This window comes from Harmonia axyridis, chromosome 6 (assembly GCF_914767665.1).
Source record: "Harmonia axyridis chromosome 6, icHarAxyr1.1, whole genome shotgun sequence".
NCBI classification, from domain to species: Eukaryota; Metazoa; Arthropoda; class Insecta; order Coleoptera; family Coccinellidae; genus Harmonia; species Harmonia axyridis.
Window position 1 is genome coordinate 8,878,419 of NC_059506.1, and position 22,878 is coordinate 8,901,296.

A 22,878-nucleotide genomic window follows, 5' to 3' on the forward strand; every position below is an offset into this window, starting at 1 on the left:
GAGTGATGATACGGATTCTTTTCAGAATCTGAGGTGAAATAGACACAAACTAGCTTTAAGTTCCGTTTAGACCGTAGTATTAAACGTATTGTAGACTAATCTTTTCGGACTCCGTTCTACCTTGTTTAAAATTGTAAAATCATTTAGTCGTAACATTGTGATTTTCAATTTGAAAGAATAAGTTTCTTTTCTCTATTTCAGTATCGTAATGAGTTCATTACAGTTTCAAAGACAGTGCTGTAATGAACTCATTACAGACTCAACCCATAAAGAACTTCTACTTAAAATAATATTCGAATTAGAAGCAAAAGATTCGATTTCAGTGGAAAATAATTTCTATTCAATCTAGTTGCACTGTGTCCAAACTATCATTCTTGAGTTGTGTTATTCTTATTGTCCTCATATGAGGACAAGTTTTTCTTCAATAAAAAATTGAGTCTCTTTCACGTTTTTGAGTTTTTAAATCGCGAAAACGATTGAACTTATGAAGAATTTTTGAAACAAAAGTTGTAGGAAATTTAGCTCTACAATATTAATGCAGATAACAAATAAGAAACCCATAAATAATGAGACACTCCCAAAGGAATACGCTAAATATAGTCGTATATTTTTTTTATCTTCGACCTTAAATTTTAATTGTCACGTATAACCTACCTATATGTGAGTTTTAAGACAACTCTTAGGATGTGAAAATACAAGTTTATATAAGTTATATTATAGCTGGGTATTCCCTGGAGAGCTATTAAGATGACGATTATGGAGTCCGGGCGATATGAAAATTGATGTTCTTGTGTGAGATTTCAATTATTGTATCGACATTCACAAATAATTAAAATAAGAAAATACTTTATTCACTAAAAAGAAATGATAAGTAGATACATTATATCTCATTCAAAACCTCCATTATTACTTAACTGTAACTGACACCTGGAGTTCCCAATTATAACATTTATGTACCTATATGGGTATCTACAATTGTATATTCAATAATATTATCGAAATTACATGAATTTTTGTTGTGAATCTCTTTGTGTGCCAGACTGAATAGAATCGTAGGTTTCTCTTCTTCTATCACCAAGGTACGTCTTGAGGAAAAGTTTCTCTTGAAATTCCTCTTCCAATTTCTGAGTCTCAAGTTCTCTTTTTTCCGCCTCTGCTTTCAATTTCTGAAATATTCCGGGATTGCTCTTGAAACAATTTCTGAATGTTTTTGAATCTAAACGGTATGTTTCACATATTTCTAATGCTGTAATGTTACACATCGACTTTTTATAGTTCAGTACTAAAGCTGCCTCACCGAAGTAACCTCCATCTTCCAGGTGGCAAACCTGAAATTTCGTTTATTTAATTATTTCAGACATGATGAAAATTGAATGTTATCAAGCTAACCTATATACAGGTGGCCATTTGAAAACAAAACAGACGAGATTACAGACGAAATAAAGTTTTTCGATAGAAATGCTCGGACAGGTCGATTTCTGTTTCGAGGGGGACAACTTAAGATGTAGGTTACGGACGCATAGCGCTTCAACCCTTGCTACTACAACCCTCACCCCCAAATTTTGAATAGGGAAGATGGGGTGAGTGATACCTCATTTGAAAGGTATTTTTATACTGATCTCAGCACAGTAATTGTTTTTTCATTTTATGCATTAGTTCTCGAAATATTCTTAACTAAGTATTTGAAAATGAAGTGGTGTTTTCATGGCACTTGTAGTGTTTTGTGAAAAATCGACATTTTGAGCTTCAAAACAACCATGCCTGTGGCTTCCTTCGTAACTAACTAACGCATGAATATTTCGAGAACTAAAACAATTACTGTGCTGAAATCAGTATAAAAATACCTTTAAATTGAGGTATCACTCACCCCATCTTCCCTATTCAAAAATTGGGGGTGGGGGTTGTAGCAGCAAGGGTTGAAGCGCTATGCGTCCGTAACCTACATCTTAAGTTGTCCCCCTCGAAACAGAAATCGACCTGTCCGAGCATTTCTATCGAAAAACTTTATTTCGTCTGTAATCTCGTCTGTTTCGTTTTCAAATGGCCACCCTGTATAACTTGAAAGACATTCCGAAATTGAAAACATTAAATATGGAAGCCATAAATTACTAAATGAATAAACAATTTTTTCAAATCTCTAGAGAATAGTGCATCTATGGTATGACCCGATTGAGTAGTTAAAGCCTTCTGAATTTCATCAGTCTTAATTTCAACTGGAAATTTTTGTCTACAAATCGAATACATGTAGGCTTGGTTAATCGATCGTCTAGAGGTATGATTCGATTACCTGGCCTTTCGTCTTTTTCTCCGTGACTTTGTTGGATTTGTAATAATTAAACTATTTTGAATTATTTACATTTATTTACAAAGCCACAATTATACATGACAAACTCAGTATTGAGAAGATCCTGATAACGTCCTAATAACAAGTTTCTCACTACGGTACTGAATTTCGTCTTCAACTCTAGTTTTAATACTCGAAACGTCTTCGATTATCACGTCTTCGTCGTACTTCAAGTTTTCGGTCGTCTCGTCTTTGACTTGTTCGAGACTCGTCTTAATCTAGTCCGCGAACCGTCTTTACGTCGTACGTCTTAAGTTGACCGACCGAACTTGATCTTTACTCGTCGTCGACTTAAGTTAAACTGTACCCTCTGTACCGGTCCTCGGTTCAATCTGAACTGTGCTCTCTGCCGATTGGAACTACCCTCTCTCGAATATTGATCTCCCTTCTCTCGGTTTGACCACACCCTCAGGGGAAAGTACCATTCCCTAGTCCAATAAGGGCTTTTGCCGTACCGCCCCCAAAGATCTTCGCGGATTCCTGGAAATCGAATATTCTAGAAGGACTAGAACCTGAGAAACAGATGTAACACATCTGGCATAACCGTCTTGTTCTGGAACTTTCCCAATCCCCGTAAATCCCCTAAGTTTTACAACCGACATAACACATTCTTCGACACCCCGAAGAAAAACACATCCTTTTTACATAATGTACAATAACAATTCGTTCCCTGTAAATCGATTGAAACTGTCATGCCCTCGACACTAAAAGAAACTAATAGGTCTCCGAGCATCCGGTTGACCATCTCCATTCGTTACAGGGAATAATAACTGGATCCTACATACAGTAGTACCTGAATTTTTCCGAAAAAATGTCTAGTTTATCTATGAAACATCAGTATACCTACCAAGATCTTTTCCAAATATGACAATATACTATTAATCATTTGATATTCATTTTATTATGATACGTTACTCAGGTCTCGGTCCTGGCGTATAGATGGTACTGCCAGTGCAACACCACTAGTTATTCTCGTTAGTACCTACCATGTAAGATGTCTAATATACAGATTTGGTCACTAAGATTTTGTTTACGATAATTCTGGCGACTTGGTTCGCCAACCAAAGCAACTAAAATCTCCAAAATCAGCTCAAATGTAGAATATAAAAATTTTCATTCACCGAGACCATGCTCAATGTCCCATCTTGATGATAGCCGTGGTCAAATTCTGCCTATAACTGCTTGATATCCCAACTTATTCTTCAATCCTGGCGTCTTGTGATTAATTACTCTAGCAAGGAAAAATTTTGGCTCTAATTAAAAAGTGATTTGCAAGGTTGACGGCTATTTTGAAACCAAAGATGAAACTTTCTACGGAACAGGTATTGAAATATAAGATGAGCTTTGGGGTGCGTTTTTACTGTTTTGGGCCGGCACTTATTGAATGTTGTGTTTTATACATGGAATCGTAAGTAGTCATACCATCACTGAGTAACAATCGTACGAAATATGATTGAAAATTGTGAAAGCTTCAAAGTTCCAAATATTAAAAAGTTTATCTGAAGGAAAAACTGATATTTATGTCCTTAATCAATATTTGCAGAATACCAAAAGTCATTATGAGCCATTTTTTTCAACCAAATACAAAAGCTTGCTAACTAACCTCTCTGCCGGAAGCTGTAGTCACAGCCACTGTACCACTTGCTATGAAGTACATACATTCAGCAGGAGAACCAGCACTTATGATGATATCATTCGGCAAAAACACTTCGGATTTTAGGTGGCTCAGTACTTCTCCTAAAATTTTCGTGGGAACATCTTCGAAAATTTGCACTTGCTTGATCAGTTGGTTACTTGAATGGAAGTTAACTTCTTTCTTGAGCCGATCTGTTAATAAATATGTTCAATAAGATGTTTGTTTTAAGTTAAGGTTTTACATGTATAATCATCAGGACTGTTGACAGATATTATCAGCACTGGATGAAGAGGTATGAAAATACAGTTTTTCGATCTGTAAGTTGGTAGGGCGAGTTACGATGAGAAACAGGCACAAGCCTATTTGGAAGAAAGGAGAAGAAGAAGTTGGTTTGGAAAAGAATTAATTGAGGATACTATTATACTGTGAAAATTCAATTTATGCTTTATTGAAAGCTGATAATTGAGGGTTCACATTGGAGAGGAGAGGGGTCACCTAAAACTCATTCAACCTGAGGGACAATTGGGGTTAAGGGGCCACAATTTAGCTTGGTCCATGTGTTATTCTGTAGCATTGCTTCAGTCAAATAAAGAATATGATTCTAACCCTGCATCATATTTTTATGTTTTATAAAAAACCAATTTTGGATTTTGGTATACTAAATTCTGGTCAGTACTTCATGAATATAATTGTTACTCAAGCAATGGTAGCATAGTAATTGCAATATCTGTCGTGTGACTGAATAATTTTTATTTCCTGAATCGAAACGTTTAGCACAAGCAAGAGTGTATTGAGTAGTTCTCATCGTGACCGAAAAATTGAACTGATTGAAATTAACTGATTCATTTGTTTTGATTTTAACATCCATAGTTCCTTGTCTGACGGGACAGCAGTAGCGTAACATAATTTGATTAATTTCGAAATTCTCAATTGATGCTCAAAAATAGTTTACAATGGGATTTCTTCATGAGAATTCTTTTGTGCTTCAAAAGTATCAATGTTTTTCTCAGTTTAATGTCTAAGCTATTGTGAAGTTATGAAAAAAGGATTCCTGATAAAGCATTCAACAATCAAATCAGGAATCTCCACGCCTATGGCTCGCACACACGATCGACTAGCTCGATTGTGATTGGTGACACTAAACTTCCATCTCTCTTGTATTCGGGATCGAGCACAAAGATTATTTTACATGTGATTGATTCGGTCGTCCAAATTCGGCCGTCATCGTCCTAACTTTTTGAGAGAAATGTTATAGTATTTTCTCATCACTTTTCTAATTGATTTGCACAAAATATTTCTCACCTGATAGTAAATTTTCTATTTTCTTCTCCTTCACGTATTTTCCTTGAAATTTGTATTCATAGAAAGCGATAAGTCTGTTTCTTGTTGCTAGTGGTAGCTTCTTACGTTTCATGAATTCATTCAATTGACCCAAAACATCACGGTACTTTATATCCATTTCTGCTGTTTGTAGTATTTGATTAATCAAGACGACTAGAAGAAATTGATACGATTGAATTGTTGGTCTACTCGAAGTTATATTTTTTGGAACAGTTTCCATCAGACCATTTGAATAAACTTATTTTTTATTTAATGGATTGGGTCCTTACTTGGCGGAAATTCATTATAAATAAAATAAAACGAAGTAATTTCCACTATGTTATTTAATTGTTAGCAACAATTGTTTCGCCACACTGTGGCTTCATCAGGCTAAACAATTGGCGAAACAATTGTTGCTAACAATTAAATAACATAGTGGAAATTACTTCGTTTTATTTTATTTAAACTTATTTTTATTTCATATGGATTAAACTGTTATTGAGTTTGGTTTTGTTCAGTAATGAAACTGTGAGGGAAGGTTGAGTTTTTATAGACCTATCAACGTGTGCCGAGTAATGCCACCATTTCAATAAATTCGCAACTTATGCTTATCAAATTCTATCGAGAGATCTACCAGATATCTATCTTCAACTGGAATGAAGTGGGATGTGAATTGTGAATGGGCTCATGAAACGCTTTTCAATGCGATCTTACCATAGAGAAGGATCACATAACAAGCGCTCAACGCGTGTTTTGACAACTCCCGTTTAAAGGTACATGTATTTTATTCGAAGTGGGAAGCGGTTAGGCACTGCAGTGCAGTGAACCACTGGGTGGTTCACATGGCCGATATCTACCTAGATGCATCCATACTTTAAGGAAAGGAAGTACTGAAGATTTGTAGAGGGAAAACATTGTCCTGTGCATCGAGACTCAATTTTCGGTACAACATGCTCGCTACGAGATCGCAGCGAGCACGCCACGTGACGATCGCTCGTGTGCATCGAGACTAAAATGCGTTGAGCGCTTGTCATGTGAACCCGCACTTAAACACATTAACTGTTGGGCATTAAGTATTTTATAGAATGCCTAGACAATGTATGAAATTAATAATATTTCTCACATTGCCTGACCTTTTCAGGCTTTTTATGCAATGCTTAGGCATTGTATAGAATGCCGGATTATACATAAACATTTGCTGGTAACATCGATATATATGTATTGACATATATCAAGAGAGGAAAAAAGTATATTCAAAGCATGCATATATCATTTTTACATACTTTTTCCTTAAAACGAAAGTAATTTTTCTCTTATTTTGAATATTCAAGTGTTTAATACACATAATATATCACTCATGACCGAATGATTCACTAGTTAATTAGCAAATGGTAAAATAGTTATGATAAATTTCAGTGTAACAATGGGAGTTATTGCTAAATACTTACCACCTAGAAACAGGATTATAACCCTTCCACACAATAGAAAAAGGCAGTTTAATATTTTATGTTCTATTGCTGTCCTATAAGGACTGTCACGTCTTGCAGCTGTGAAACAAAATCAATTTATTCCATGTAACAGGCCAATTGAAAAGTCTCCGGTCTACCATAGTTAAACACAATTGTTTGGCAGAATTCGATTTTATTATTAAACATAAGTTGCCTTCGAGGGTGATACAGCGAATATAGCGATTTTCCAACTTTTCGATACCATTTTTGTAGTACGATTTGTTTTTCGCTTCGAAACATGCCTCAGTTTCGCCGATTAATTCTCACTGGCGCTAAATTTATTTCCAGCGTCCATTTTTTGAGGTCTGAGAACAGAAAAAATTCACTGGGAACCAGATCTGGCAATCACGGTGGATGCAGAAGCAATTCATGCAATTTTGTCATTATTTTCATTGATTTGTGACACGGCGCATTGTCTCGATGAAAAAGCACATTTTTCATCCTATTAACGATCCAATAATGCTATATAATAATAGCTGTTGATGGTCTGTCCTTTTTGGGGGTGATCGATAAATATTATACCTTGCACATGTCAGAATTATGATGCCATAAACTTGCCAGCTGACTGTTGTGTTTTTTCTCGGTTTGGATCAAGTTCATCGTGTGCAGTCTACTCAGCTGACTGTCGATCGGATTCCGGAGTGAAATGATGGAGCCATGTTTCCTTCATTCTCACATATCGACGCAAAAATTCAGGTTTATTGCACTGAAACAGCTTCAAACACTGCTCAGAATCATTAACACGTTGTTGCTTTTGATCTATTATGAGCTCGCGCGGAACCCATTTTACACACGGCTTTCTCATGTACAGGGTGGCAATTAAGGGAGGTAAGCGGCTATATCTTAGGATCCACTCTTCGTAGAGACTTGCGGTAAAAAATTTAATCACTAAAGTGTACAAGAAAACATACTAGAAATTATTTTGAATTTCATACCTCTACCGCTAGGGGGCGTCATCGAGTAGGAATATGAATTTTACTCGAAAATGTTTCATATCAAGTTGATGAAAAAATATCATCACTGTAATCCTTGGAAAATTCTCTATCTTTTTAAATAATCACTTTCGATTTCACGACATCAAATAAAGGTGGGAGGAAGGGAGAAATCTCCCGATTTAAATATCTATAGCTTCAGTTTGACTCAACATTTTTGAGCAAATTAGATCTCGTTTGAGAGATAACATCCTGTTGATTGAAGAAAAAAATATACTCATGGTAAATTTGTTTTTCTTCCTTCTGATAGGGGGCGCTAATTCAGAAGTTCATAGTTTTGTTCATTTTTCTCCGAATTTTTTCAAATGTAATGATAGAATATCCTTTTAACAGAAATAGAAATTCCATCGAATTTGTGTGAATTAACCTGCAGGTCGCAAAGCGATAGCTTCAGGCGTTCTGGAGTTATGGCTAAAAGAAATTATTTTTCAACAATTTTTTTTTTAATTGGATGCACTAAAAGACCAAATTGTCTTTTGAGTCTTTTTCTATGGCCACTCATTTCAGGGTTTAAGAAGAAAGTATAGTCAAAAAGATTTTCAATGGAGCATAGAAATGTCCTCAATAATGATGACAAAATTTCGATTTGTTCGATTTGTCTTCCGCCTTGTAGCTCACATTATTCTAATCTTTGTTGAGCGGACAAATCAGCTGCTTGTTGAATGTCATTTCGGATCCTATTTTGCATATCTAATCTTGTTGTTGGTTGTGTTTCATACATAATGTCTTTCATGCGACCCTATAAATAAAATTTGAGAGAACGAGTAACCTGGCTGACCAAGGAAATGAGCTTCCAATTTTAGGAACATGTGTGCCCTGGTTGCCAATTGGACATCTTCTAACAAGATCGGCAAATCGTTTGTGTAAACATTCAAAAAAAGGCACCAGTCAATGACTTTTTAAAAAAAGTTGAGCCCAATAATTCGATTTCCAAAAATTCAACACCTAACGTTCAGACTTCAGCGACCTTGGTGTGGAACTTCTCGCATCCAATGTGAATTTTCGAGACCAATAATGTAAGTAATTTCCTTTGACTCTTCCATCCCTACGAAAGGTAGATTCGTCGGTCCATAAAATTTTGTGGAATCGAGAAGTTTAACTAAAGGAAGAAAAATTTTATAAAAAAATTATAAAAAAAAACATAAATGATTTCTCCTGTGATAGGAAAATTGTGTGCATTTGAACATTTGAGACAATGAATTGGAATTTCGTATTCGATTACCTTCAGTCCTGGGATGTGTGGCCATAGAACCTAGAGACATAATTTGGTTTTTCAGTGCATCATCTGAAGAATATCTTCTTCGGTCATGAATCTAGAACGCCTGAATATATCGCTCTGCGACCTTCTGGTTTCTTCAAACAAATTCAATGAAATTTATGTTTCTGCTGAAAAAATCCTATCATTACATTTGATGTTTCGGAGAAAAATGAACAAAACAACGAACTTTTGACTCAGCTGCCCCTATCGGAAGCAGCAAAAACAAATTAATCATCGATTCATTTTTTCCTTAGTCAACAAGATGTTATCTCTGAAACGAGGTCTAATTTGCTCAAGAATGTTGAGCCAAACTGAAGTTACAGACAATTCAATAATTCAGATTTCCCCCTTTCCTCTAATCTCATTTGATGTCGTAAAATCGAAAGTAACAACTCACGAGATACAGAATTTTTCAAGGATTACAGTGATGATGTTTTTACATCAACTTGATATCAACATTTTCGAGTAAAATTCATTTTTCTGCTTGACGATAGCTATTACTCCCCCTAGCAGTAGAGGTATGAACTTCTAAACAATTTCCAGTGAGTTTTCTTGTAAACTTCAGTAGAAATTTTTTTTACCGCAAGACTCTAAGATGAGTGGATCCTGAGTTATAGTCGCTTGCCTCGGTTATTTGCCCACCCTGTACAAATATTCATGAATGATACGAATTATGATGTACACGTTCAGATGATATCTTCACAATGTCTGCTATCTCGATCAACTTCACTTTACTGAATTTCAAAATTGTTTTGTGATAGTGATTTTTTGATTTTTTTGTCGGTGACAGCCTCTTTTGGGCGTCCAGTGCATTTGCCGTCTTCGGTGCTCATTTCCCCACGTTTGAACTTAGCATACCAATCAATGATGTTTGATTTTCCGGGTGCAGACCCTGGAAACTCTTTATCAAGTCAAGATTTTGCTTCAACTGTATTTTTTCCTTTCATAGAGCAATATTTTATCAGCACACGGAATATTTTTTCCGTCTCTTTTTCAAATAACAAAAGTAGCTACACTCATAACGCAATATCTCACAAACTAATGATCGGACTGCTGTCAAATTTTGCCACGTATCGTTTGAAGGTTGGTTCTAACTGAAAATCATATAGATTTAATACTTACACCGCCTTCTGTGCATCAGATCGGGGACTTTATAATTGACCTAATATATTCATAATTGTGTAGCGGAATAAAGACGTACGCATTTGAGTTCCTTCAAATCTGCGGTGCGCTTCGATCTTTTCAATTGGCATAATAGGTATCTGATCGTACGCACTGTATTCATATACACTGCGCAAAAAAATTAACGCACATTCTGAAAATCTCAATTTTAATGAAAGTTAACTCTACATTGACTTTATAACTTATTTTTTATGTTCTCTCGGGAAGGTTTTGAACGCAACAAGACAAATTAAATGGAAGAAAAATTCAGGATTTCACAGAATCTTATATGAAAGAAGAGAACTAAACAATTTTCAAAATACTGGAATGCTGATAAGTGATAATACTTGGTTTTTCCACCCCTTGCGTTAATTACAGCTCGGCAACGACGCGGCGGTTCATACTCAAAATGAGTGATCTTAAAATGTTCTGATCTAATCCTTCCCAGATTTCTCTGAGTTGGATTCCTAAGTCATTAAGAGTAGCTGGATGATTTTCTGAACTTCTCAGCCTTCTATTGAGGTTGTCCCAAACCTGCTCAATCGGATTCAGATCTGGACTTCTTGCTGGCCATTCCATTCGAGAGACTTTAACCTCTTCAAGGTACACTGAACGATGCGCCCACGATGGGGTCTGGCATTATCGTCCATAAAAATGAAATTTTCACCAATGTATGGGGCAAATGGCACTACATGCTCTTCAAGAATGTTCTTTACATACCTATCAGCATTCATAGCTCCATTATCAACGACCACTAGGTCTGTGCGAGCAGTCAAAGATATTCCACCCCATACCATAATCGATCCTCTCCCGAAACCAGTAATATTCAGGAAACTGCACTGAGCATATCTTTCATGTGGACGTCTGTATACAAGGGAACGACGATCAAAATGGTAGAGGCAGAATCTAGATTCATCTGTGAAGAGAACTCTTTCGCAATCAGCCTCTTCCCAATGGATATGCTGTCTCGCAAAATCCAAACGCGCCCTTCGATGGGCTGGGGTAAGATCTGGGCCTCTTGCCGCGACACGAGGCCTTAAATCATATTCTCTGAGGCGATTTCTTATTTTCTGAGTGCTAATTTGCATCCCATGAGTTTGCTCAAGCTGATTTTGAAGGAGGCGAGCGGTTGCAAACCGTTGTATCAACGAAGAACCCCCAAGTAACGTTCTTGAATGGCAGTTGTTACCCGTGGTCTACCATGTCCTGGTCTTCGGACATTCATACCTGTCTACCTGGATCGCTGCAACATTCTGGACACACTTGTATGGGGAACTCCAAACCTTTCTGCAATTCTTGTGTATGTCCACCCTTCTTCTCGCAAAACTACCGCTTGGGCAAATTGCGTGTTTCGCGTTGCATAGCGATCGAGTGTAGAAAATCAAACGAAAGAAAAACTATTGATCACTAGAATTGATCGAGAACAACTGATTTCAGAATGTAGCCAATACATTCAAAATCTGATAATCTCATCTTTTTTTATTCCTGCTGGGAAAAAACATCTGTATTGAAGAAAAACGTTGAAAGTGGATGCATGCATAATTCTGATAAAAATAATTATCATTGAGAACACCTTCAGTTGTAGAATAAATTTGAGATTTCCATAATGTGCGTTAATTTTTTTGCGCAGTGTATATGACAATTCCCCTCTAAAATTTCAACCGATCATATCAACGCATATGATCTAATTAACTCAGCAACAAACTAGTAACGGTTAGCAAGAAAATAAGATCTGAAATTAAGGAGCGCCCTGTGAGAGCGGTTTGTGTTGTTTGTGTCTGTAGTCAAATTGTGTTCTCTCTACTCTCGGAGAGCAATTTTTTGACTATAGAGACTATAGTTTATATAAGTTTTACAACTTTGCTTCCGCCGTTTAGTAATAGATGGCTCTTGCGGTAAGTGGTAGTCAAAATAAATAGATCGTAGATCTCATACAATAAGCTTAGGAATTCGGAAACATAACATAAAACATGGCATTGAATATGTCATTTGCAAGAAGTTTTAATTTTCTCTTCTATATGAAGAAATCTGCGGCTGAGGCTCATCGAATGCTCTCAACTACCTATGGCGAAGCCGCTACTAGCTGAAGAACGTGCCGAGAGTGGTTTCAACACTTGAAGAACGGTGATTTGACTAGCATGGCTGTGGAAGAGAGAAGGTTTTCGAAGATGCAGAATTGGAAGCATTACTTGATCTAGGCTCGTGTCAAACGCAACAATAATTGGCAGGATCATTCGGAGTGACGCAACAAGCCATTTCAAAATGCCTGAAAGTCATGGGAATGATTTAGAAATAAGGAAATTGGGAGCTGTACGAGTTGAAGCCAAGAGATGTTGAACGGCGTATGTTTGCTTGTAGACAGCTGCTTGGAAGGCAAAGATGGACGGGATTTCTTTATCGCATTGTGACTGGAGACAAAAATGAGTTCATTACGACAATCCCGAGGGCAGAAAATCATGGGGATATCCCGGCCAGGCTTCCACGTCGACGGCCAAACTGAATATTCAAGGTTCCAAGGTGATTCTCAGTATTTGGTGGGACCAGCTCGGCGTAGGGCAATATGAGTTGTTAAAACCAACTGAAACAATCACGGGCGATCGTTATCGAACGAAATTAATGCGTTTGAGCCTAGCATTCAAAGGCTAACGGCCGCAATACAACGACATGATAAAGTGATTTTACGGCATGACAATGCTCGACCCCGTGTTGTGAAAGTAGTCGAGACATACTTGGAAACGTTGAAATGGGAAGTCTTACCCCACTCCGCCGTATTCTCCAGACGTTGCTCTCTCAGACTATCACTTGTTTCGATCAATGGCACACAACCTGGCTGATCAAGCACTTCCGTAAGTAAAAAATCGATCTATTCATGGATCGCTTCGAAAAATTACCAATTTTTTCAACGCGGTACTCGTACGCTGCTTGGAAGATGAGAGAAAATAGTGACCAGCGATGGAAAATATTTCGAATCATAAATGTATAACCTGTTTTGCACAATAAAGCCTCGAATATCGGGAAAAAACGGCGGAAGAAAAGTTGTATGCCTATGTACGTTTTAGACTCTTATAATAATAATTCGGTTTGGTGATCCATACTTTGGAAGTATCTCACTTCAATGGGCAGTAGAAGAAAGTGATGAAATTTTTGGGATGAGAGTGTTGGTGGAAATGTTGTTGATGAAAATTAGAAGAAAGAAAAACACGTTACACTTGCCCACCCATTCTGATTGCACCATTTATGTTTGCGGTTTCGCAGAATGCACAACGGTTATAGCGCTATTGTTTTTGGACTACGTCGGTTAAAAGTTAACTGATTCCATTAATTTCAATGAATTGTAGGTTCAATTTTAGTCCTAGTAAAATAATTACATTTTGTTGCAATATGGATTATTTTATGCAAATCTTGACCCCCTTCAAAAATCATATCCGAATGATTTTTATGATATTGATCCTGCTCAACTCTCCATGGTGAAAAGTGGGATGCATTCAGAACTGTATACCTAATATTGTTCCCATTGTTTTGTAAGCAGTATCAAGATATGGCGAATTTGTAACATTCCTGTAGATCACTGAGTAGCCTGTATTAGGTTCAATGAATATGTAACGGACTCGTTTTACTCCATAATGAATACAAGTGAACCAGTGAATTGTGAATCCTATAATCGTAACGAATTTGATCACTCCCTGATAGGCTGATAAATGTAGAACCTGAAAGAATTTTTATTATAAAGATTGCATAAAGGTTTCAAATTTTTAATCTTATAAAAAATTGAAATGCGAAGAAAGCTTGAGGTGGAGTAGGAAGCTAATATTCAATGGTGGATAGGACCGTCGCTAGCCAAACTGCTGCCCTAGGCATATTCCAAATTTTCCATTCTGAGGAATAAACATTCTAATCGGAGAATTAAAAGTAAAATATTCCAGAAGCCGTCCCAAGTGGCAATAAAATTCTTCAACGTTTAGCATAACGAAGACTGACAAGCCTGATGAGTGCGTCAATAACTCAGCACTAGGAAGGGATCACGCGACATCTGGATATTAATGAGTATAATGCACCTTCGAGGGTTTTTATGTTGATTGAATTTGTCGGTATTCCTTGCTGTTTTTTCTGACCGAATTAAATCTCATTCGGTAGTACTTTGAATTTCTACACATGTGATTTTTGTTGGTCAGGCTTGAAATACCGCCCTTGAATTTTGCCGCCTTGGCAACCGCCTACCTTGCCTCCCACCTAGTGACGGCCCTGATGGTGGGTGGAATATTGAGATTCGACCAACCTGGAGTGAACTCTTGTTCAAATAGCTCGAGTCTTCAAGAATTTCTTCAATTTCAATTAATCAGTTTTTTCGAAATAACAAATACTGATATGAGTAAAAACAGTAGAACAGATTCTTCTCGCTTTTTCTGATGAAGAAAAAATGTCTGCAACCTGAATAGAATACGTTTTTCTCTATTAGCTCCTGCTGGAGAAAAATAATAACTAATATATGTATACATCAGGAATAAGAGTGAATATATTCTTGATGTTTTAACTGTTGATATATTTTAAGCTAACCGAAAGCAGATCATAGATATCTTGATTTATTCTCAAGTTACAAAGCGTTTCTGAAAAATATTCTTTTAAAATATTTTGCTGTAACTTCACTTTTGTTCGGGATATTCGAAACATTCTGAAGCGTTTTTTCGTAATTTTTATGTTTTATATGAAACTCATAACAGACAATAGAAATCAGTTATTAGTCAAGAGAAATAGAGGAAAAATTATGAAATGAGCATTTAATGCTTTCGATCTAGGTATATAGAAATTAATCGTTTCCATGTTTGTATGTGTGTGATGTTGCTTCAGCCTACCTTCAATAAATCATGTAAATATGATAGGAATGATCCAATTCTCAAAATTTTCAGGGTTCTCATTGATGCCAAACATATAAGAATTATTTTGTCTTCTGTAAGCGGTAAAGCATATGTGATTGGCAAGGCACCACAAATATCAATGATGAAATAAAAACTGAGAATGTATTTTCTGTAAATAAAATGGCTTGTAAAAATTTCATTTCAGTGTGACGAGCTTAGCTTGAAACTTAGAGAGAAATAAATTTATTCACTTACTTTATAATCACCCTTTGATTGATTATAACTTTCTTCAGTCTGGAATGTTTCCTTCCAATAAAGAACCTCAATATAATCTCTAACATGAAAATGCACTGAAATGTTGTCTCTGTGCGACTGTACCCTTTACGGTAAAGGTGTTTCAATTTGAAAAAAGAAGAAGCTAGTGGATAATAAATGAATGCGAATGGATAAGACATCATCAGGACTAATTCCATGCCAAAACTGGAAAAAAAATATTATCCTTAAATTGTAAAAGATGTTCTGAATTCGACATCTGACGATGGAAATGAAAAATATTTGTGCCATTTTCTAGCTTCTATCCGAGAAATAAAAGAGTCAAAACATCTTATCATTATAATTGAAAATGTTCACGGATGTTCATAATCTTTTCTTCATTGGTGCTTTGCTATAGATTTATGTAACAATGATGTCAAGTGGGTGACGTTTGCATGAGGGCGTCTGGCATGAGGGTTTTTAAATAGATGTAATTTTTTTTTGCAAATGTAGATTTTGTAAAAAAATCGTTGATTATATCATATCGAATTGACAATATTTATCGCCATTATGGCACTGAATGTACCCCGTAAAGTCTTAGCGAACATAATATCGGAGTTTTTGAAATACATATTTCCATTTTTTCAACTTGTTGAGATTTTTAGCAGTGAAAGAGTGAATAATGAACCATATTGAAAAAGGGTAGTTTTCTGGGATAGTACAAAATTCGAAACATAAGGTGTGAAAATATCGAAAAATATTCATACACAAAAAAATTTCAACCTGATCAGATTTAATATCCTGGAAATATCGGCAAATTCCTTTTCAGTATTTTTCCTGAATTTTTTATGGATTCGACTACTTGATGTACTTGAAATATCACACATTGCATAAAATTGTTATTTTATAAAGACACATTCAATCTCAACTCAGTCGGTTTCGTGGTCACGAAAGTTTTGGGTAATTTTTGTAGAGTCACTCAATCAACATAATATTTCCTACTAGGTTGAAAATTGTCATTCTAGATTCAAATTTTATTTCAAGTTTTGAAAGTGCCTAGTCGGATGCTGTCCGTTAACGAATGTTACGCTGGCATTGAAGATCAAGAAATACTTCGCAAATTACAAGTTTCTTGGTCCTTCTATTCGAGAGTTATCTTGTATACAGACGTCCGGATGGACAGAAAAGAATTTGATACCTTTTCCAGATAAAAATTTGAAAATTAAAGACATTGTGATGAAATGATAAAGCAATCAGGTCGGAGGAAAAGTATCTAATAATTGCAATTATAGTTTATTGACCGAAAGTATATCTATAACAACCAAAACAACCTGACTTAGTCTTTTTGAACGTTCCGGTCGCATTTTTCCGTTTCCTATGTGGCTATAACGCAACTCGCACATTTATTAACAATGCTTCTGCGTACATGCATATTTTTTTTGCATATACACCTATATTGTTATATTTTTGTTTAAAATAATAATTTAATTTTTTTTCTTGAGATCAGGCTTATATTAGTTGAGTTTTTATTTAATTTCTCAATTCAGCCCTCTCAATTAATAGGTTCTGCATTTATAATTCTTTACATCATTGAATAGTATATTTTTTCTCACGATACATTGGCCACACAATTTAATTTTTTATTTTTCTATGAATAGTTGATGGTTTATGCACAAATAATACATAGTATTCGATATTGGGATTTCTCGTTAACTTCAATAACATTTGATTTCAACTGTAGGTATAAATGTAAATGAAAGCCGGCATTCATTATAAACAAGGTACCTGTGCAAAGTTAATTGAATATCTAATTTTTGAGAATAACAATCCTAATTATTATACTCTACCCACAGAAATTTTATTGAAAAAATTAAAATCTCAAATTGAACCCTTCTTTTTTATGAAAATTTCTCATTTAAACTATAGTTAATTTTGGCTATTTTAGTTGACTGAATTACTTGAAAAAAGTCCAAATGAATAAAAACTATGGCACTACTTCTTATATTGTGCAATTATAAGAACCTATACCTTACGACTGAAATAACGTTGCAAGCACACTTTTGACTTGCATGTTTTTGATAAATAGGTTTTCGTTTCCGTAACAATGCCATGACTTTTATCGGTGTGTTTTTTTTCGAATGTATAGAATGAAAATGACAGACATTGTGATGAAATGATAAAGCAATCAGGTCGGAGGAAAAGCATCTATTTATTGCAATTATAGTTTATTCACCGAGAGTATACCTATTGCAACCAAAACAACCTGATTTAGTCTTTTTGACAGTTCCGGTCGTATTTTTCCGTTTCCTATGTGTCTAGCGCAAACAGTTGCTCTATTCCATTAGGGAACGGAGACTCGCGGGACAACAAAAAAAAAATCTCAAATTGATCCGTCCTTTTCCATGAAAATTTCTTATTTAGACTACAGTTAATTTTGGTTGTTTTAGTTGATTAAATTACTTGAAAAAAGTCAGTTTAAATGAATAATAACCATATGGCACCCTTTCTTATATTGTGCAATTATAAGAACCAATACCTTACGACTAAAGTAACGTTGCAAGCACACTTTTGACTTGAATGTTTTTGATAAATAGGTCTTCGTTTCCGTAACCATGCCATGACCTTTATCTGTGTGTTTATTTCGAATGTACAGGATGTTCCGAATTCGATGCTCACTGAAAGCATCTGAAGAACTTTAAAAGACATAGAGCCGGTTTTTTCACATGTGAAATTTATATGATACTTATAGTAGGTAGATAATAGAAATCAATTACCGTTTTACTGATATAGAGGAGAGTTGGTGTTTCCATAGGAGACGTATATTCTTTAGAGCACTTTTCCACTCCAGATTTTTCGAAAAACATCGGTTTTTCAAAAATATCAACCGTTCAGAGATTTTTACTTAATTTTTTGATGGGACACCTTAGATATAGATATTTTTCATTTATTTCGATATTATTCCATCTAAATTGAAAAATTAATAAAAACCCAACTAAAATGAGCCTGATCTCAAGAAAAAAAATTAAATTATCGTTTCAAACATGAATATATTTATATAGGTGTACGCAATGTGTACGCAGAAAGCATGGATAATAAATGTACGAGTTGCGCTAGCCACATAAGAAACGGAAATATGCATTCCGGTCATGCATACAGAAGTAAAAATATAAGCGTACGAAGTCGAATCCAGTTTGACTATGTCTCATGTTTTGATCTACGCCAATCTGAAATATCGGACTTTTCATGATATAAGTTACAGCTTCATTTTTATTTGAAATTTTGTTGGCATTATAATTCTAAAATTTCTGACATTTATCTGAATGATTGCGTTTGATTCTCTCAAACTAGCTATAAACAAATTGAAAGTAATGCACTTACCTCAATCTACTCATTGGGTGAATTATATAAAAGTATCTGCTAGAAGCGTGCAACTTCCTTTCTACCAGATAAGCAGTTGTACTCTTATAGAAATGGGAAAACTGAGGATGTCTCTTCCAAACCAAACTCCAATCAAGTAGATATCTGAGAAATTTTTTGTATACATTTTTGGTGTTTTCGTTGTACGGTAAGAACGTCTGAGAAGTCTCATGTTGTACGGAGCAGATATGTGGCATTGACATTCTGAAATTTGTGACATTGCGGGACGGATGTTCCTTTTCGATGTTTCGCGAAATATTTCATAAATAATAATAATAATAAATTAATATATTGTTGAGTTAGAAGTAAAAGCTCTACTTCTTGTATTGAAATTGTTAGTTTGAGAGCCGAATACGGTGTGGCTTATAACTATCGTTGAAAGTAGTCCATTATGAATTTTTATTCAGAGATTTTGTTGGAAAAATCAATCAGGGAATCAATAAAAGAAAAAAACACATTCAAAGTTGTTAAATATTTGGATTTTTTCCGGTTTCCGAAAATGAGACAATTTTGCGATCCGGAGATCAGTATTAGGACACCGCGACAAGGAATAAAAAAAAAGACAGTGACGTTCAAAACAGGACGTAAGGTCACCTTGTCCTGGTGACGAGATAAACATAAAATTTTGATTGAATCCTTAAAATATAGGTAGAAGGAACGGAAAGTAAACATTTGTGCTCGATCTCGAATACAAGAGAGATGGAAGTTTAGTGTCACCAATCACAATCGAGCTAGTCGATTGTGTGTGCGAGCCATAGGCGTAGAGAATCCTGATTTGATTGTTGAATGCTCTGTTGAATATCAGTAGCGTAAGAAGCTCCGCTACTGATAGGTATATCAGTTTGGTAACATTAGTATTCTCTGCTGGACGGTTTGCTCATTTTCTTGACAGCAATAGGTGTTAAGGGTCCTTCTTGAAGGTAACGCTATAATGCAAGACATATTCCTGTTATAATATCGATTTTTATTTCCAAGTTTGCTAGGATATTATTACTTTTTCATTCTTCAATATATGGGAAATTTATTCAGAGCAACATTTCAAAATGTTAATAAACGTATATGTTTCAGTTTCTATTATTTCTATATTTGAAATTTTATTTTCGTCTCAAAATCACTGTCACAACTATCACTAATCTCAGTTACTCAAAATGCTAACAAAAAGAAGAATAAAATAAATTCGCTACCAAAGATGGCGGCCGGTCCTTAGCATACGCTCCGTAGCGGAAACTGATAGAATGCGTTCAGCAGAAAATTCATAGAATATTGACAATTGTTGAGTCTGCTGAACGCCCAATGAAAGAAAAAAAACATTCAAAGTTGCAGATTATTCCTATTTTCGCCCAGTTTCTGAAAATGAGATAATTTTGCTTCCTGGAGCTCAGTATCGAGAAACCGGAACAAGTAATCCAGAAAAAGGAAAGTCCCATTCAAAACGATAAGTCTGGTTACTTTATCCTGGTGACGCGATAAACGTCAAATTTTGAGTCAATCGGATACTGTCAATGAAATATTGTTTGTCGTTCTGACTATGCCATCAGAATCAAATTTCATAAAACAGCTTTAAATTTGTTTTATATGAAAACTAGTGGGGTTTTCTTGAGAGAAATTTATCGCTTTGAGCTATAAATACTCAATACTCAATATTCTAAAAATACAGCTATCATGACCACATAATTCTATCTAGTGTTCTTTTCGGGCTCTAAAAGTGAAAAATAAGTAATATCCAGTGTATAATTGGCAAGTAAGCTCACTTCCTTCCTTGAATGAAGTAAGGGAAAGATGAAATGCGGAAGACTGGCCGTTGATAATTTATATTATTCAAAAATCACATCATACTTCATCAGTTGGTGTGATCTACGAGGGAAATTAAAAATATCTACACACAATGGGTTCGAATTGCTGGAACTGAAAAAAACCTTCGACAAAATGGGTAAGAAAGATTTCTATGTTTTCTTTTACTTCTGCAAGAATTTTTAAATTGTCAAGTTATTCAGATTTCGAAAACATAAACTGAACTGAGTATCACAAATACGTATCATTACGATAATATTTTCATATTTTTTCAAGATCTACAATACTTCTATAGTTTAGAAGGAAAATTCGAAAGTTGTATAGGTTTATTTCAGTGTGAAACGTTCATGTTCATTATCGATGAACCTGCACACAAAGTCAACCCACTTCCTAAATTCATGTGAAGTGCTCTCAACTGTATCAACTAGTTAAGGAGGTTTATCTTGAAAGCAAGGGCACTTCAGTCCAATTACTCACTTAACGTTTTGCTGTGTTCTTAGACACCGTAATTACTCGATAGGAAGTGGGGATAGGAACATATTTTAAATTAGATGGAGGTATCTCTATGATATATGAAATATTATCATCCAAATTTTAACTTTCCTGATTTTTCTTCGGGAATTTTCTACATATTTCATGTGGAAATAATATACAATGTCTTGAGCTCATTTTCATCTATTTCGGAAATCATGAAATAATTAATCGACTTCGGCTAGCTGTTGTGAATAAGCGATGTATATTGGATCCTCAGAGTAATAATAGAATAAAATAGAATAGAATAGAATAGAGTTTATTTAGTACAAAAATAAACTCTATTCTATTCTATTCTATTCTATTCTATTATTACTCTGAGTAATCAGTAGTTATATCCCTAGTTCTTGCCAATAGCCGAGCAAATACCCAGATATTTTCACTCTGCATTGATATTCAGTTAAAATATCACAAGAGCATAGATAATATTCGATTATTCACCGATTCACGAGACGTAGTTCGCGGAACATCACAAAAGCGCAGCTCGAGTGGTGTTTCGCGAACTACTTCGAGCGAGACTTCGAGTGAAGAGGTTCGTATAATCGAAATATATAGTCTATGCTCGAGTGGTATTCGTTACGATTATATAACGAATAATTGCATTTTGATAATTCAATGACATTTCACTGAGCTTGACTTTTATTTGTTGGTGAACGTCCAAGAATGTTACTATAGAAATGATCACAATATGGCAGGAGGTGAAACACCAAAACGATTTTGCCACGTCGTCAAGCAAAATATTCACTTATAAATACGCCGTAACTATGGGAAATATACGGATTCTAGTGGTTCATCAGAATATCAGTTGTATTATCAATTATAATATCACAAGAGCATAGATAATATTCGATTATACACCGATTCACGAGAGGTAGTTCGCGAAACATCACGAGAGCGCAGCTCGAGTGGTGTTTCGTGAATTACGTCGAGTGAAGAGGTTCGTATAATCGAAATATATTGTCTACGCTCGAGTGATATTCGTTACTATTACATAACGAATAATTGCATTTTGATAATTCAATGACATTTCACTGAGCTTGACTTTTATTTGTTGGTGAACGTCCAAGAATGTTACTATAGAAATGATCACAATATGGCAGGAGGTGAAACACCAAAATGATTATACTAGTGGTATATTCACTCATCAATACGCCGTAACTATGTGAAATTTACGGATTCTGTACTATTTACGTCCATGTTTCAAAAATTAAGCAATTTGTCATAGGAATTTGGAAAGAAATAAATAATCGATTATGATTTTGCCAACGTTTCGGGACGTCTTGTTCCTTTTTCAAGGCTGAAAATAAAACATTTATCAATCATAAATAGAAACATTAAAACTTGATTTCATACTTCATCATACAATTAATAAAATAAATATTTAAAATAGTTAGTCAAAATGACGAATAATCAAACGGTTTCGACGTATGTCAGTCGATAGATTAAAAACAAAAATCGGAACTACATATGTTCTGGCGCGATGTATCATTGACACATATTTTCAAATTTAGCCTCGGCTTATTCAACTATTCGAACCAGCAAATACACAGCACAAAAATAAAAACAAACACAAGAGGCAAACATCAATCTGGCGACAAACACGAAATTGCTATCCATTAGGTACCGTTATCCTGGATATCATGTAGTCATAAACAGTACTCAAGTTATTTGTATCCTCTCTATAATTTACACTCTTGTTTCTTCTTATGTATATCATTTCACTTAAAAGACGTCTAAAGTAATGTTGTTCTCTATCTAGGATAGTTACATTTTCGAAGTTGAATCTGTGTCCCTCTCTATGTGTATGCTGTGTGA

General features: G+C 35.2%; 2 protein-coding genes across 5 annotated transcripts in view; one reads left to right on the top strand and one right to left on the bottom strand.

The window, feature by feature from the left end:
* LOC123682785 (potassium voltage-gated channel protein Shaw-like) overlaps positions 1 to 22,878 on the top strand; it is a 403,607-nt gene that overhangs the window by 293,405 nt on the left and 87,324 nt on the right. The window lies entirely within an intron of this gene.
* Positions 830 to 19,016, bottom strand: LOC123682789 (potassium/sodium hyperpolarization-activated cyclic nucleotide-gated channel 1-like). Of its 2 annotated transcripts, XM_045621575.1 has the most exons (9): positions 18,703 to 19,016; positions 15,328 to 15,552; positions 15,070 to 15,241; positions 13,719 to 13,926; positions 6,749 to 6,847; positions 5,283 to 5,474; positions 3,948 to 4,171; positions 1,298 to 1,328; positions 830 to 1,246 (listed from the first exon to the last, which is right to left on the bottom strand). In XM_045621575.1, exons 1-9 carry the CDS (start codon positions 18,942 to 18,944, stop codon positions 1,002 to 1,004), a joined length of 1,638 nt encoding a protein of 545 aa, XP_045477531.1. In that variant the 5' UTR covers positions 18,945 to 19,016; the 3' UTR covers positions 830 to 1,001. The 2 variants fall into 2 exon arrangements, with proteins under 2 accessions (XP_045477531.1, XP_045477530.1); XM_045621574.1 differs by having other exon boundaries at positions 830 to 1,328; positions 18,703 to 19,002.